This window comes from Phlebotomus argentipes, unplaced genomic scaffold (genome assembly GCF_947086385.1).
Source record: "Phlebotomus argentipes unplaced genomic scaffold, Phlebotomus argentipes genome assembly contig_5, whole genome shotgun sequence".
NCBI lineage: Eukaryota > Metazoa > Arthropoda > Insecta > Diptera > Psychodidae > Phlebotomus > Phlebotomus argentipes.
The window spans coordinates 8,867,271-8,884,734 of record NW_026776165.1 but is presented as its reverse complement, the minus strand read 5'-3'; the positions used below and the strand labels follow the sequence as shown (position 1 = coordinate 8,884,734).

Below are 17,464 nucleotides of genomic sequence, written 5' to 3'. Positions count from 1 at the left end.
AGAAAAAAAAGGTGTGAAACAATGAATTGCTTTCTCTCTTCGTTCTACTCTTTACGGTGTGAAACCCAACTCTAACTGCAATTGCGCCACACTTTGGCGATGCTCCATGCTATTTGGCAGCACACGAACGGAGGAAAGCATAAAAATCGCATCCAATGTGGATCCCACAGCAATGCGCGCCCGAATCCCGCCGTGGGACTTTTCAGATGCGAGTTTTGCAGGAATGTCAATCGTTTGCAACTGTTGGACATGAAAATCGTGAGAAAAGACTGCTCCTCCAACTGTTGCTGATGTTACTAGGCAACCAGAACAGCGCTCACGGGACACCCTAGCCCAGCCGCACAAGCGACACTCAATTTGCCAGTCGCTGCGTTCCTGGTTGGGTATCGATGAAAAAGTTGCTGTCCTATAAAATTGCATCAAATCGCGGGCAATCTTTCTCCCTTAGTTTGTGGAATATTTAGACCGCGAAATATCGCACACACTCGTGACGATTTTCCTCATTGTAAAATCGCCACGTCGGGCTTTTTTCCACGTGGATTTTTCCACAAATGTGAAATTTTCACAAAATTTCCACATTCAATCCGGAGAAGATTTTCACTGTGCCAAATACAGTGAGAAATGACAATACGAAGCTCCGCCCATAAGTGAGGTTAGGAACCGTTGACTGCACGAATTTGACGGACTCTGCAATGGGAAATTAAGAGAAATAAATTAACGTTGCCTGTGAGTCGTTTCGTCTTCAACTTTTCAGTTCTTCATTTGCTGCCAAATCCACCCGGCGTCGAGAAATTCAAGCTACTTTCACCGTCAACCAGCCGAAAAACCCGCGTAGAAACGGTGCGCCAATGGCGATTTGGACCCTCACAATTATGCTGCCTTGGTGGGAAATTGAGTAAAATTGTCCCACAATTGATGTTTTTTTTTGTTTACACTACATTTTCCCCCGAACTTCGCCAGAACGCCTGCTAAAGTGGATTTCGGGTATTTCGTACCGTCGGAAATGTCGCCAATACATTTTTCCCGCGAAAAATCCCCAAATGAAAGCCCTGCTGAACGAGCGAACGTCATGCAATTTCAATGTTTATGCGTACCGCAAAAGTTGGTGATTAACAGAAGAGCCGTGATATAAAATTTCTGCATTTACATTTGCAATCATGAGATAAGAAGTCAGAGCCTTAATATTTTGCTCCAGACATTTTATTTCCCCTTCTATCCTTACAATACGAAACCAATTGAGGGGTATTCGGACGTACACGTTCAGTCGGGAGGATTTGTGGTGTTGAAATTACTGCAAAAAACCAGCTTTTGCTTATGATCTCCATGCAGACTTGTGAGTAATTTACCACACAAAATGACCCGACGACGTGGTATTGTGGTAACCACTTTGGTGTAAAAGCAATTTTACTTACATTTTGGAGTATCACAATCTGCAGTTGGCAGTTGGGTAGAGTTTCAGAAGACGAAGAATCCGCCGCCGCAGCTTCGCATTCTCTTATGTACTCCTAAGAGAATGCTGAGCGAAATTCCCTCTCACGAAATCACATTGGAATTCTCAGTTCTCCGCAAGACTCGCGCGCTGGGACACTGAAGATTTCCACACACACGTGTGTGCGGATCTCCTCTAAATTTTAATCCCGGCTTTGGAGCCCGCCAATCTCAATTGTTAGTTGCTTGCGGTAGGTTTTTCTGTGCTAAGTGAACATAAAAATTGCACGAGATTTTGCGCTCTGATGCCCTCAGTTGCGCCCAATCTTCTGTCGCCCTGGTGCTTTTCCACGTTGAGCGGATTGCTTGACTTTCTGGGATGTGATTTTGACACAGCGCGCAATTTCTGACCTCGCAGCACATCGCCATACACTCCACCCCACGGCTCCTCTTCGCCGATCCCACTCTTCTGCTCGCCTGTTAGTACTGTGAACAAGATGGTGACTAGTGTGACACAATCGTGGCAAAGTGTCACTTTTGCTCGCCCGCGAAACCACTCCAATACAGCTGCATGGCGACTCTGCTTTGCAGGCGATTCACTGGCCCCAGAGGCTGCCAGCAGGAAGACAAGGCCGGCGGGGTCTTCCTCACTTCCCGCGGGAGAATGGGAAAGACACCGCACGCTAAGGTTGCTTCCATCCATGATGTGTGCGCCTCGAGAAAGCCCCCAATCATTATTAGAAATCTGCAATGAGTCTTCAATAATAATGGTTGATATCTCTGCTAAACTCATGTCGAAGCTCTAGAGTTTAAATCTTAACCCTATCACGAGGCCTATTCTCCAATCTTCTATTCTTGGTTGATTTCATGAGAGAATAAAATTTTAATGAATTTTCTACCTATTTTAGCTGTTAGATCATTAATAAAATCACGGGATTCAGTTTTGAAGCGAATTCTTCTCAAGAACAATATTTGTAAATTTTAATTACAATTGATACATTATTTCAGTGAATAGTACAAAATTTACACTTTCATATTGAATAAAACTAGAAATTAATTGTTGCCCACACGTTTTCCATATTTCAATTTTACCAAAATTATTTTAATTTATTTTCAAAATCACGTCAATTGTATTAAATTTTACCCAATAAAAACTTTGGTCAGTATTTCGAAAAAATTTAAGTCAGTAGAATATTAATTTTTGAATATAGATTTATTAAAAACTCGTTCTTTTTCAGAAAAATTTTCAGCAGTCTTTTGTCTTCGGTTTTATCGGGTTTTCTCGGTTTTCCACAAAATAGAATAAAGAAAAAACAGGTTTAAGGGGTAAAAAAGATAATAATCAATTGTGTTAATTTCACAGCAACCGTTAGCAAGTGGGATATTTTTGAAGCGCAATATTTCCCTTCACCGAAAATTGTCCGCCAAGCCAACACATCGTCAGTCGCTCTCTCTCGCTTCCTCCTTCGCTCTGACGCGTTCCATCTCGCTCTTGCGCGGTCTCGGCAATGGCGCAGCGCCTGAGTGTTGGTCGGCTGAGAGGAGAACTTCGTGGCGTGCGTGTGTGCGTGAGCCGTCTCTCCCTCTCTTGCGCGAGCAGAGAGAGAGCATGCACACACATTCTCATACGCCCCAGACATCATTCCCACATCGGCAATCGTTCAGACAACACCAAGCTACACGTTCGCCTCCAATACAGAACGCATACAGCAAATTTTTGTGAAAAGATGGCTGACCACATCGGAGTGATTGTGTGAAATTTTTATACCGTGGAAATTTTCTCACTACCAGAGCAATTCGTGTTTCAATTAGTTGGTTGGTGTTTGAAAAGGCGCGCTTCAATATTACTTTTACAATTTTATTTAATGTGCCTAGGCTTTGAGGAGTGAAGTGATATTGGGTTTGAGATATGGAAAAAACTAAAACTTGTGTAATTCACTTGTAAATAAATTACACACTCTCTGGCGTCTCGGAAGAGACACTCTCTCATCGCCAACCAGGGAAATTCCTCAGCATATTGTGCACAGTGAATTTTCCCAACTGGAAATCAAACGTGATCTTTTTTCCATCACTTTTGGACTCCTTTCCACCCTCACTTAACCCATTGAGACCCTTCCAATTTACCCTCCACATGCTAATGCACAGACGTGTAAGGCAATTTTACGACAGTGAGAGTGATTTGGTGGTGTAAAATTGGAGTTTGACGGGGGAAAAACATACATTTTCGGCACAAGATATCAAGTGCGAAAGAGTGCTTTATGGGAAGCACACCACAAGCAGATATATTAAGCGTGATATCACACATAATTGGCTGCAAAACCCGCTTCAAATGCGACGCAATACTTTCCCGGTGAAAACTGAGAAATTGTGCTGATTCTAGCGCACGGACACTCTGCCAGCAGGATAACTCCTTTCAGCCAGACAGCGACATTTTCCTGACATATCCCCAGTAGCTTGCAAACGCGCGGCATTTTCAAATTAATCAATGACAATCTAATGAGCGCGTCATTGACTTCTTCATCACCCTCAGTCGCCTAAGGAAGACGTGCGAGTGAGTGAGAGCGACTGTGTGACGACAAGACGCGAGAATTTTAGTGTTTATCACTGATTCGTGTAGGGAAAAAAAAATCCATCGCGCTTTTCCCACAAAATCCGGGCGAGCGGTGAAACGTGAAGGAGTTTAAACGGAAGTGCAGCGAGGATCTAAAGAAGAGGTTTTTATAATGTGTGCCGCTCAGAGCAATCCGCCGGCCACTTTTGGATACACTTGGGGCTTCGCCGATAACACAAGGACCGAATCAGTTGTTGAAATCTCACCAAATATCAACTATACGGTGAGTGAAACGGTAAGAATCGACTTTTTTTCCTTTCCTTTACTAGGCTAAGTATTCGATTTATGCATCAACATTACTGTTGATGATTAATGTCGCTGGGTTCCTTGAATTTAAGAAATATACATTCATTGACATTTTGTGTGATTGGAATGTGTGATTGTTTTTTGGGCATAATTTTAAATGCGATCCAAGGTTTGGAGTATCTCAAAAGATTTATACATTTTACACCCCATAAACGTCTGTTTGAAAGAATAAGCCGTTTAGCGCTTAGGCCGGAATTCCTTAATGTTTTTAAATAGTGTTGTTAACTTCGAATCCTGGGTAATCTAACCTCAATTGCTGCCTGATGTTTACATCTGTGAAAAAGAGCCAACACAGGTTGCTCTGCTGAAGTGGCGGTAAAATGCAGAGCGAATACTCATAATATATCTTAACACCAAAGCATGGAAGCGTCTCTCTTTTCAATTTGTTTACATAATTTTTACTTTTATTTGCAATTTTCGATGTGTATTTCGCTTCTCCCCTCCTCCGGTCAATCTCACCTCGCGCGCGGTGCTCCACAATTAAATTGTGACTCTCGTTAACACTCTGGTAAGAATAATGTTAGTATAGATTTGAAAGTACACACTGCAAATAAAGTACTCATTGGCTCTCTGTGCACAATATTGTGTAAAAATATCTATGTATTCTTTGAAGAGTTATGTTGGTTTATAAGCTAATTCCAAACATGCTTATAAGTTGGGAAAATGGCAATATATGAGCGTGGAAAAAAGTATAGAGAGAGAACTTACATATAGATGAGAGAAAGACGCACACAAATCTTACCAACTTCTCATTGACAACATATAATATATATATATATTAGTTTCCATGTGCCGGAAAAAATGTGGACGGCTCATTGAAGGCATATCATATTTATGCATGGAGAGCATGTATTACCTGCGAAACAAGATGCGGTGGCATCGCGATAAGGGTCAGACTTCCGTGGCCATTTGTCAATGATGATGGGAGATGTGCAACAAGAAGCGGAAGCAGAGCAACACGCACTGTAGTGGCATATTGGAGTGACGCGCCTCCGTCAAACCTTCCCTTTTGAGCCCCCGTGGAACATAATGCGGTGACTGTGTGCGTCGCCGTCGACGTCGTGTGATATTGAGATGCTGGTTTAGTGGGTGAAAATATAACACAGAGATAGGAGAACGCAAAAGAGAGAGAGGCGAATTGATATAAAATACACACCGACGCCTCTATGTATTTTTCCTAACACACTCCATATGCAACAAGAGAATGTGGCATTTGGTGTATTACGCGCGCCAAAACTGCCAAAGAGACCCTGCGATGATGGCAAGAGTCAACACACCGCATGTTGGATGCCAAGAAGACTTTAAATTGGGATGAAGACTGCAGGAAAAGATGGTGAAATTTCAGGAAGGATGCGACTATCAAGGGAATCGAAGGACATGCGGGGATCGGAATTTAGGAAGCATCGCGGAGGAGATGGTACAGTTGATAAGTAGACTGGATGGAGGAGAGAGCGTGTCAAATATGCGTGTGGTATGAAGTGAGCGCGAGGTGGCTTTTATTTAAAATAACACACCGAAAGAGGCAGGATGACGACACATAGAAATTGCTAGCAACCACCAAGATAGGTCAAGCATACAAACAAGGGACTCTCGGTGTGATAACAATGGTTACAAGCGCTGCGATATATATATTATTCTCTGCGGTACATAAGGAAAAGTCAAAAAGAGGTCTCAGAGAAAAGATTACTCCCAACACAACAGCATGGAAAGGAGAGGGGTGAAATGGTGTTTGAGAATTTCTAGGCAATATGCTTCTCTGTCACATCCAACCAATATTCCTTCCTCTGTGTTACCTAACCATTGTATCTACATGTACATAAATACATCCCGTCTGGGGTATTTGGATAAATGTGTTCAATTGTTTTTCCATGGGTTACGCCTAATCGGGGGAAAAAAGTGCGACAGTGGCAAATGATAATTTTTTTTATGGGAAATTGTCTGTCTCATATAACAAAATGGTGGCTCCACACCCAAATTGATGACGCCACACACAGAGAGACGCCTAAATTATAAATCTGGCAACAGTGCAGTCGCTAATAGAGTGTGTGTTAAAAATAAAATCCACATATAGACAATATATGTGCGAGGGAATTTTTCCATGCCCCAAAAATTGTCAATACACTCTTGCTCATGATGAATATGTAGAAGCGAATGTATATCATTTGACAAGCAATTTTACAGAAAATCCTGTATGCAACGATGGCAGCGATGGCAATTCAATACAGTCGTCTACCTCGAAAATATACCTGCAATATGGCAACATTGCAGTGAACAAATAACAAAGCCAATTGCACGAGTTGAGTTACTACGTAGCGCTGACTCTGTGTGTGTGTGTGCCACTAATGAGAATAACATGAGAGAGACAGAGAGAGAGAGAGAAGTGACTCTGCTCACGAACACATTTCGGATGGCATTCGGTGCCTTTATTAGTTGGCAACACGAAGCAGTTGAGCAGAGCCTCTCTCGTCGCTTCCTCTCTCAATTTCATCGCATACAGTTTAATTGTGCCCGAACACACGATGCCGAAGGGAAACGACGCTGAAAATAGTCTCAGTAATAATGTAGAGAGTCAGAGTGGAGCTGTGTAGATACATATGTGAGTATCATTCACTTGGGTTGCGGCGAAAAATCGTGTTTTCTCTTAGCTTTTACATGTGCAATTGACTATCAAGATTTTGTAATTACAATGAGTGAGTCAAAACTGTGTTTACTAGGATTTTAGGCAAATGTAGCGCTCAATTTCCAACAAAATTTTTGTCTGTGAAATGTGTTAAGTGACCTTTCACACACATTTCTGGTAGAAATCTAACTTTCTTGTCAAACATGAATTTATGCTTTAGTTTAATTTTTTTACTTAAAATCAAACAATTTCCAGTCATTTTAAATATTTCCAACTGAAAACAGTGCTTAAAAGGTAAATTAATTCCCAAAGTATTGCAAAATGGAGTTCGAATTACTAAAGCAACCAAAATTTGTCTGAAATTCAATTCTATCTCTCTCTCTCTCTCTCTCTCTCTCTCTGTCCTGTGGCATGCGAAAAAGTGAGATGGCGCGTTGGGCACTTGGAAACAAGAAATGAATACACAAACACACCAACAAAATGGCGATCACACCACAAAGCAGTTAGAGAAATATACTGAACAAGAAGGAATTTCCTATACAAAACACATATATTCATATGGCCAGTTTAATTAATAACAAATTTTATTAGAGATGGAATTTTACCGCAAATATTTGTTTAATGTGCTCCAATACAATGCGCTGAAGTTACAAGAATTGCGAAAAACATGGTCAGAGAAGAAGGGAATGCTGAAAGCCCCGCTGTGTTGGTTGGAAATGTAAGGTGTAAGGGGCAATAAGCGCATTAGGCGCACGAAAGCATGGTGGAAATGTACTGAATAATTGAATTTCATTGAATGCATTAAATTTTATTAATGCAACATATGTATGTGCCCATACAAGAGCACTCAGAGAGTATTAATCGTGTTTGAGAAGCGCGCAATAAAAATTGGCGAGCGAGAGAGAGAGGGAGTTTAATGTGTTTAACAGTAGGCAGCAGCACTTTTTAGTGTGGTGGAGAGAAGGCTCTTTTTGATAGTTTTGGGGAACTCTGTTTTCCAATAGAGTGAATTGGGATTTGTAGGCAAGTCTTTGGGAAATAATGCAAGTTGTGTTGTAGAAGGGAAGGAAAAAAAATGATTGTGTGAATACCAGCAGAAGAGAATGATTTTGCCATACACCTCCTCAACATCCATATCATATGCGCGGGGAATCATAAGAGAGCGGCACACATAAGTAATGCGTATTGGGTTAAGTTGGTGTGAAGAGGCATTATTTGGTATATTCCCAAGTGGCATAAGAGTGGAGAAAATCGAGGAGAAACCCAATGGCTTGACAAAACCTATACATTCTTTAGGCTCTTATGCTGCCTTTTCCTCTCTACGCAGAAACACGCCGACCACGTGTCATTGATTTAATTGTGTGAATATAACACGTTGCGTTGGGATTTATAATAAATATGTAGGTATATATTCATAATGTGAAAAGTAGCGCGAGAAAGAGATATCTGAAGAAAACCGAATGGAAGAGGAGGGAAATATACGCCAAATACAAAATAGAGAGTAATATCTGTTCAAAATACACTCATTTTTGACCTTCTCTTATGCGTTAAACTTTGAGAGTGGAAGGGCACACTAAAAGAATATTTGCTGATGGGCCAAGAAGTGCATGATGGACAAGAGGAAAAGTGTGTGACTAGAGATTGTGTACACTTTTATGCTGGAGTAGAATTTTCCGCATGTGGGAAAATAAAATTGTGGATTCATATTGAGAGTGGTTAGTTACTTTTGGGATGGTTTACGTGTGTACACATAATGTATTTGATGGTACATCATGTTCCATCCACCACACATGTAACATGGCGGCATACTTAGGAATGTAGAGGGAATTTCACACACAGAGCAGTGCGATTAATCGGGGGGTGGGGGGAGGTGTGACATGGGAATCGCGCAGAATACACTAAACAGGACACGTGCTATCCAAGCGAGAGAGAGAGAGAGAGGAGTCAGTGGTTAAATACATATATTCGCAGATACAAATGCCACTGGGAATGGGTGTAGAAAAATAAAAACAACAATATCATATATATACAAATGCAATTGGAGGCACTTTGTTGTTGAGTTTTGACATTGAAAGCGAAACATTTTAGCCACTTCGATCGGTGGATATATGTGAAGAATTGAGCGTGAAATGGATTAGTCATTTGGCAATGTGTTGAAGAATAATAGTAAAATAATTTTTGAAATAATATTGCTCAATAGTTTTGCTTCATGATTAAAATACTATAGAGAGAAATGTTCATGAGCATAAGGCAAAATCTCTACATTACATTCACTTTGTCAAAAGAGAACATATTCACAATGTATTCTGACGTTGTAATAGCTTTGGCACAAACTTTAATAATTCGTTTTATATATGGGTCTTCTATAAATTGTATTAGAAGAGAGTGGAACTTTATTGAATGAATTACCAGTTTATTGCGCTTGTGCTATTCAAAAGCACACTCTTCTCTCTTCTTGGTTTGGGTGTCAGCCAGATTAATTTACTAATCGATTGTCCACTCTTCATGTCATTTTCTGCATTCATGAAATGAATGTAATCTTATAATCCTGAGCTTGTACGTGATGCGGAATATTGAATGCGGAAAAAGTGCTTTGAAATGCAAAAAAAAAATCTTATGGAAGCGCATTAAATTGTTAGTGCTTGAGTATTTAATCATAGCTTGATGAAATCACAGAGAATTGTGTGGAAAATTGCAGAGAAATATATATTTAAATAATGTCCTTCATTGGATTTTTATAGAGTATTTTTAACGTTTAACTTGTCAACCCTAGAAAGATCAAGGATGTGGAGTAAGTGTCTCAGAAGAAGAAGTATATTTGCTAGTTTCTGACCTGCCATTAGTTTATGATCATTCCTGTGTCGAAGCCAAAAACTCTGAAAACCATAAACAGTCCTGAGCATTTGCGAGGAGGCCAAAAAGGCGCAGAGATAAAATCCAAGCGCTTAGGCAGTGTGTGCTTCTCGGCCTCCATGTGCGAGCAAGACGCGTCTGACGGTGCGTTTCAGTGTGTGGCGATGGCATTTGGGGTGGTTTTCGGCGCGGGTGGCGTCGTGCGATAGTGTGTGGAGTTGTGGTGTGGTGGTGACGAATTGAATGAATGCAAAAGTGTGTCCAAAATATATATAACCACCACCATCCGCCCCTTTTGCTGCGTCTCTGTGTGTGGCAGAAGCACAATTTTCGTATTAGACGTGTATAGGAAGAGCGAGCCTCTCGCGAGTCTCTCGAGTGTGTGTGGCGATTCGCCCTAACCACCCACTCATTGAAGCTGTGAGCTTCTGATGGCGCTGAGAAATGTAGGCCGTGGGAATTGTGTGATGTCCTGATTTAATTACACGTTTCTTTTTTCTCGAAAAGTGATTTTCAGACCAGCACTGAGATAGTCTCGGTTCCAGGAAAGATCAAAAATTTATACTTATCACTCTTAAAAGGATTGGAATGATACTAGAATATGTCTAAAAGGACTCAAAATGATATTGCTTCGAATTAAATTGCAGGCTCTTTTGGAAATTTACTGCAATATGTTTTTGCTTTGACTGTTTATTCCACAATTTTACGTGAAATTCACGAGAAATCAGCTGCCTTGCATACAAAACAGCAAAATAAAAAATTCACGATGAGAATTGTGAGAATAATTAAGTACAAGGATAATAGGTAAATACTGTGAAATGAAATATAATAATCTCTTCTGAGAGATCTGCTGTGTAAACAAGTTTAATCTCTTTCCTCTGAGGAGGTAAAATAGATATAGGAAGTGCAGACAATAAAAACGCGATTAGATTATGGTGTGAATGGATGTTTAGACATGGAATGAGTGAGTGTAATCATGTGACAATTGAAAGCTTCTCACTGTACACACTGCTTCTTCTCTTTTATCATGCGCGATCTTCTTGCGCACATTTCACAGATGCCATACTTGCAGTTGACCGACTCTGGCGGGATCACTGTGCAGAAGGACGCAAAGGGTGCGATAGCACACACAAACAAGGGCGTCGTGAGGAGGATGATTGTTATGAATGAACCCTTTCCGCAGACAACAGCTCAAAGGTGGGCATTTTGCATTAGACACACAGATAGACAGAGAGAGGAAGAGAGTGTGAATGCGCTGATGGGATTGCTAAATCCGTCATTCATTGTCCAATTTCAGAGTAATCACGACAGGCAGCGGAGCCACAACGGTGACACACCACAAGAAGCATGATGTGCTGAGTATGTGACGCTTTTATTATCTTGCAACAATGCACAATCTCCAGTGAAATCTCATTTGCCGACAGTCTCTCGGGGAGGCTTTCAAAGCTTTACCTATCTTGATAGATTTGTCAGAGCGCTTTTAGATTCCATTATAATCAAAAAAAAAATTGAGTAATAACTTGCTTCATAGTGACAATATTTATTCACTTTATAAAACAGTAGTTTTGGAGGATTTTTATCTTTTATACATTTTCTGTTAAATCTACTTCTTTGGCATTGTTAGAATGGCGGATAAGTATTTGAACGATTGGAAAATAGCTGCAATTGTGGGTTTTTTTTTTTCATTAAACTCCTTATCTGTAGATAGAAAAGCTAAACCAGAAGCTTATTATCTAGTGAAATCACATCCATGAAAGCTGAACGTGATATAATTACAAATGGGCGTGGCGTTTAAGAGGGCGGGGCTTCTGAAGTTTCCCGTAATGAATCTAATGTCCAATTGTTTGGAGGGTAAATAATTCTCCGTTCTTTAATAGCATTTCAGGGTAATTTTTATGAGTTTATAAGTAATTAATTGCGTCCTGTTCTTTAGACAAGCTCTTGTGGCACAGATAATATTCTGAATATTCGCAATATCTTGATGTTCTGCACTTGTTTGCCAACTAATTTCTCTCCTTTCGCCGCAGCCAATGGCATTATAGACACGAAGGCTCAAACAGTTTTGACAACGGCGGGCGGAAAGATGCACTTCATGAGTCCAATTGGTCCGCTGCAGCTCACAGCGGAGGAGTGCAATGAGATTTTGGCCAAAAGGGCCATGAGTGCTGCCCAAACTCAGCATGCCACAATCGCAACCACCACAGATGGGCATCATGCAGGTTGGTCTGGTCTGTTACACTTGATTTTATTTTATTTCTGTTCTCCCTCCGTCTTGGCTTTTGTGTCGCAAAACCCGCGTGTGTCTCTCGCATTAACATTTCCTCTCTAACGTGCACATGACGTGCAGATATTTTCCATCCAAAATGAAAAGCGTATGTATGCATTAAGGATTTCTCTGTATCTTTTTGCAGGCATTGCCGTTCAGGTGCAGAAAGTGATTCAGGGACTTGAGGAGAATGATGACTCGCAAACGGCCTCATCGACACATTGCAAATTGGAGCCCGTGATGAGCATTTCGCCGAAATTGGAGGTGAAAAATATTTTAACACTAAGCATTCAGCAAAAGACTGAATTGTAACGAGATTTCCTTTCTCACTTGTTGCAGTTCATCGAGCAGCCGAGCAGCCATGAAGAGACAGTGCCGAAGAAGGAGCGCCCCTATTCTTGCGACGAGTGCGGCAAGTCCTTCCTCCTGAAGCACCATCTCACGACCCATGCACGCGTGCACACGGGTGAACGGCCTCACGTGTGTGTGCACTGTGGCAAGAGCTTCGCCCACAAGCACTGTCTCAACACGCATCTTCTGCTGCACTCCACGGATCGGCCGTACCAGTGCAACGAGTGCAAGAAGAGCTTCACACTGAAGCACCACTTGCTGACGCACTCACGCGTGCACAGCAGAGAGCGTCCGTTTGTGTGCCAGGAGTGTGGTCGCTCTTTCCCGCTCAAGCGCCATCTCGTCACGCACAGCAAGTTCCACGCCGGAGAGCGGCCGTACGTGTGCGACGACTGTGGCGAGAGCTTCGCCCAGAAGGAGCACCTCGTGATGCACTCACGGTGAGTTTGATCGCGCACCCCAATTAGGAACTTTATTTTTAATGGTGGTGATTCTTCTGCAGATTCCACGGATCGCTGAATCCATTCGTGTGTCAGGATTGTGGAGCGACGTTTCCGCGCAAATTCCAACTGGTCAATCACGGTCGCATTCACGGACGAGTGCCCCACTCCTGTCCTATCTGCGGCAAGGAGTTCCTGCAGAAGCGCACGCTGGTCGCCCACACACGGTTGCACACCGGTGATCAGCCGTATCCGTGCACGATCTGCGGTGAGGGATTCCGTACGAAGCCAGAGCTGAATCAGCACAACCGCCAAGTGCACGGCGGTCAGTCCAGTGCGTCCACGGCGACGGCAAACACCATCGTGGCGACGAACACTATCGTGGCGAACAACCAGCATGCTCAGCACGTGCAGGTGCACACGTCGCAGCATCAACAGTCGCATCAGGCTGCCCAGCACCACCAGGCACAGTCGGCACAGCAGCAGACGGTGACGGTGGTGACGAATGCCAACAACGGCCTGGTGACCACGATATCCGCCCCCGCGGCGGAGGCGTCGCGTCCGCAGTTCGCGTGCCGCGAGTGCGGCAGTGCCTTCAACAGCCGCGAGGCTCTCGCCCTTCATCTGCGACTGCACACCGGCGACAAGAGCCTCATGACTGATCTTTGCGCCCTCACGGCCGCCATTCCCGGACATTTCCTCAACACCAACATCAATCCGGGTGAGTTGACGAGGTTCCCTGCTTCTGAGTTGCTTTCGAGGCATTCTGGAGTCGCAAAATGCATTCGATTGATGTAAAATTATTCTTACTAGTGTTCAAATTTTTGCTCTTTTATCATATTTGGATTCTGTGAACCATTCAGGGGGAAAATAATTTGTCTTATGGAACATTTATTGGAAATTCTACAGAATAGCACAATATATTGTGCATATGAAGATAATTCGCTTATGGTTTAGGTTGTGAAAGCAAGCAAATTTATGTCCGAACACTTTGCCAGTGAATTGTGATCAGACATCAATTCATGATATCAAAACACAAAGCATTCCGAGAGATTTTGCTCAAGTGTTCTTGTTTAGAAAATGCGGCTGAAATGCTTATCCTTTGAAAATATTTTGCTGAACTTGCGCGGAGGGCGCGAAATGGGATCCGCGTACTTGGAAAATTGTAATTTAATGAATCCCAGTTGAGAAATCGCTTCTGTGGAAGAGAGAAAGAGAGAGAAAGAGAAGAGACTTTATCAGAATGTCAAACACTGCATTCTTCGCATCCGCTTCGCTTTCATGCAAATCGACTCTCGAATGAAATATTGAATAAATGGACAGAGTGATAGAGTATCAATTTTGCATGCGACGTGACCGCTTTCCAGGCGATGTCCGTGGCATTTTAATGGGGTTTGCGCTTTCAGTTGTGTAATTCCTACTGTTCTTCTTCCCTCCGCAGGAACCACCGTCGTGGCCGCCAATCCGGCCGTGGTGTCACCCACACCGGTGCCCGTGCAGATCATCACGTCGGCCGGTCAGGTGGTGAGTCAGGCTATGGCGGTGCAGAGCGCCCCACAGCCGCAGCCCACGGTGGTGCAGACAGTGGCGCCGCAGCAGAAGCCCAAGACACACTTCTGCAGCAGTTGCGGCAAGGGCTTCGCGGCCAAGCACGGCCTCCTGCAGCACAACAGGCGCCACACGAACGGCAGCTGCACGCTGCGCACGCACGTGTGCGAGTGCGGCAAGGCCTTCTTCCAGAAGAACCACCTCATGCTGCACCAGCGCCAGCACCTCGAGACGAAGCCCAACATCTCGCAGCAGGTCAGTAGCTTGCGTCCACCGTCAATTTCCATTTCACTTTCATTTGACCTCGCGGGAGGGTCAGACTGCGACGCAGGTCGCTTCATAGTCATGCCATGGGTGATGGGGCGTCATTATTCCAGAGGATTTCACCTTGCTAGGACAACAGCGAGGAGCATTTAACTGTAAAACGACGAAGAGGCGCAATAATGAACTGATAATTCAGAACCGTTCGATTTGCAAATTCTAATCTTCAAAATTGTAAAATCTTGGAATTTTCTTCAAATTTGCGCTGAGTTTTCACTCTTCGACTTTAGTAATTTCGAGTTCAAAGCGGTCTAAATCGTTTTTTAAATGCTCCTTCAATTCACTGATTTTTATCAAACAGAAAATGATTTTTTTTTAATCTATTCACATTCTTATTTTTTATTTACCTTATTGTTTTTTCTCTCTCCCCCATCCCTGTATGGATCTGTGGTAATAATTCACATCTGCGGACCTTTGGGTGTAAATTTGCCTTGTCTGATGGGCACTCTCGGACCTTTGGGACAAACACACAAACAAACAAACACTCCTTGAACAAATGAAATGAAATTGGAAATTGGGCAGAGTCAGAGTCAGAGTCAGAATGGCCAAGAGAATCAAGACAATACATTATCTGCCCAGCAGCAGGCTCAGCAGAATGCACAGCAGAGCCAGGCGCAGACACAGCAGGCCATGACCAGGGAGCTGGTGATCAACTCGCAGCCCGTGCAGGTGCAAGTGCTGCAGGGCAACGCGCCGCAGATCATCAAGTACGAGATAATGTCACACGAACCGGGCCAGGCAATAGAGTGAGGACAGGAGGCGATGCTACGCATTCAGCATCCGGACGGCACGACGGAGATGCGCAAGGTCATGATCATCAAGTGATCAGCAGGAGACACACGACAATGGTGTACAGGCGAGAAGTATATGAAGTGTAGGATTTAAGTTTTGGTTTAATCTTTCCATTTAATCCCTTTGATTAGGCGATATAGAGAAGAGACGCAGTTGTATTTTTATTTAGCAATATATATATTGACCTGAAGAGAGCGCGTTGGAGAGCGATGAGAGAGATCAAAGTGTGTATGTTTCAAGGCCTTTATACGATGATGATGATAATGATGATTAGAATCTTGTATATAATGAGTAGTTTGACAGAATTTATGCTACATATATACATACATATAGTTTTCTAAAATGCTATAAGAATAAAAGCTGCAACATATATTTTCACAGTGTTGTGTGCGCTTCACAGGATCACGATATGATTGTGGCAAAGCCAGATACGAGAGAGAAAGAGAGAGAGTACTTTATAATGTTGAAAACACGCGTACGATTCTTGGAAATACGGGGAGGCTTTTCTCTGAATTTGTTGAAAAAAAAAATCTACATTGTTTGCCATATTTTTTTCTTATATATTTTGCAATAATTACTCTTAGCAAGTCTTTTGATTTATTTTTCTATTGACAGTACAATATTTTATTGGCTGAAGTTGAAAGTGAAGCATTATAATCTGTCCTAATTATTGTGAAGCTTATTCAGTCGATATAAATGATGATTTTTTGAAGGGCGGGGAAGAAGGAAGTTCACTTGGGTGTTTTACTGATAAATAACGTTATTACAGGAGTTAAACTGTTAAGCTGGTACTGAACTGAAAAAAAAAATATCTTGTGGTGTAAATATAACGCTCTTCTGCTATAAAAACCACTTATAAATATAAAGAAAGAAAAAAAACACAGCGTGAAATTAAGGATCATTGTACATGATTGATTTTGGGCATGAAGTAGAGATATTTTATGTATAGAATTACCATAAATAGAACTTATAACTAGAGACCTAATTGATTTTCAGTGGGAAAGAAAAGATAAAAACACGATAAGCATAAAAGTGTTAAGACATTATAGGAATAATGTGAGAGAATTTTATGTTTAGTAAGCACCATCAACAATAATTTGCGATGGAGAAAAAGTGAAAATATTACCACACAATTTAACCCTTTTAAAAACTAAAACTATACTCTTGATGAATATATGAAGAAGAAAGAAACAATCATTTAATTTAGTGATGATGAATTGTGAAAAGAAATTAATTGAGAAATTGTATGCGCCGAGGTAATTTTAGTCATGAGCAGATGGGATATAATGATTCTATATCACAGGAATGATAATAAGAGATAAAGAGTTTTCGTATTATTTTCATGTAAAAATACTATATTGAATAAATAAATATGTTTAATAATTTATTTGGCAATTGTTTTCGTTTGTGCAAATCCAAACCTCGTATTATAATATCTATTTGTGCGAAAGAGTCCACGGTACTTCGTCGTGCAGACGTCAGAACGAGTGAAACGCCAATAGACAGGCAATTAGAGTGAAAGAGGCGGCTGAGGAAAATGTTGGGTTCATCAGCAAGCGCATTAACAACTTTGAAACAAATAAGTCAATCAGTTGTAGAATAAGAATTCGCAATACTTTTGTTTGCATAGTTTGTACAATTAATTCAAATAATTAATTATTCGTACAATTAATTACAGTATTCAAATGGAAATACATAAACTTTGGAACTGAAAATTTCACTGGCAAATATTTCTTTTGAGAAAGATTGAAAAGGATTCTTTTTATAAGCTTTCGGATCTACTATTTTGACATAAAAGTAGTTTTTTTGAGTTGACTCACATTCAAAATGTGCTCAACACTTAATGCATTTGCTGATGAATCCGACGACAACTACCTATTTCCTTCCCTCTTGCAGCGCTGCCAATGGCAACAGAGCGAGATGGGCAC

The 17,464-nt window shown here is 41.8% G+C and overlaps 1 protein-coding gene across 8 annotated transcripts; it reads left to right on the top strand.

Annotated features, from left to right (window-relative positions):
* Positions 1–3,076: 3,076 nt before the first annotated feature.
* Positions 3,077–16,923, top strand: LOC132256195 (zinc finger protein ZFP2). Of its 8 annotated transcripts, none has more exons than XM_059752452.1 (9): positions 3,077–4,262; positions 10,891–11,015; positions 11,116–11,177; positions 11,846–12,046; positions 12,230–12,348; positions 12,424–12,875; positions 12,938–13,596; positions 14,317–14,678; positions 15,267–16,923. In XM_059752452.1, the coding sequence occupies exons 1-9, from the start codon at positions 4,152–4,154 to the stop codon at positions 15,492–15,494; spliced, it is 2,319 nt and encodes a 772-aa protein (XP_059608435.1). In that variant the 5' UTR covers positions 3,077–4,151; the 3' UTR covers positions 15,495–16,923. The 8 variants fall into 8 exon arrangements, with proteins under 8 accessions (XP_059608435.1, XP_059608433.1, XP_059608434.1 ...); XM_059752450.1 differs by having other exon boundaries at positions 10,876–11,015; XM_059752451.1 differs by having other exon boundaries at positions 3,077–4,274.
* The last annotated feature ends 541 nt before the right edge of the window (positions 16,924–17,464 follow it).

Bases quoted from the DNA above. Each gene is read 5' to 3' on its own strand.
- LOC132256195 (XM_059752448.1), top strand. From the start codon at position 4,152: ATGTGTGCCGCTCAGAGCAATCCGCCGGCCACTTTTGGATACACTTGG. The intron at 4,275-10,875 runs GTAAGAATCGAC...CACATTTCACAG, and splicing joins ACTATACGGTGAGTGAAACG to ATGCCATACTTGCAGTTGAC. The intron at 14,679-15,266 runs GTCAGTAGCTTG...GAAATTGGGCAG, and splicing joins AGCCCAACATCTCGCAGCAG to AGTCAGAGTCAGAGTCAGAA.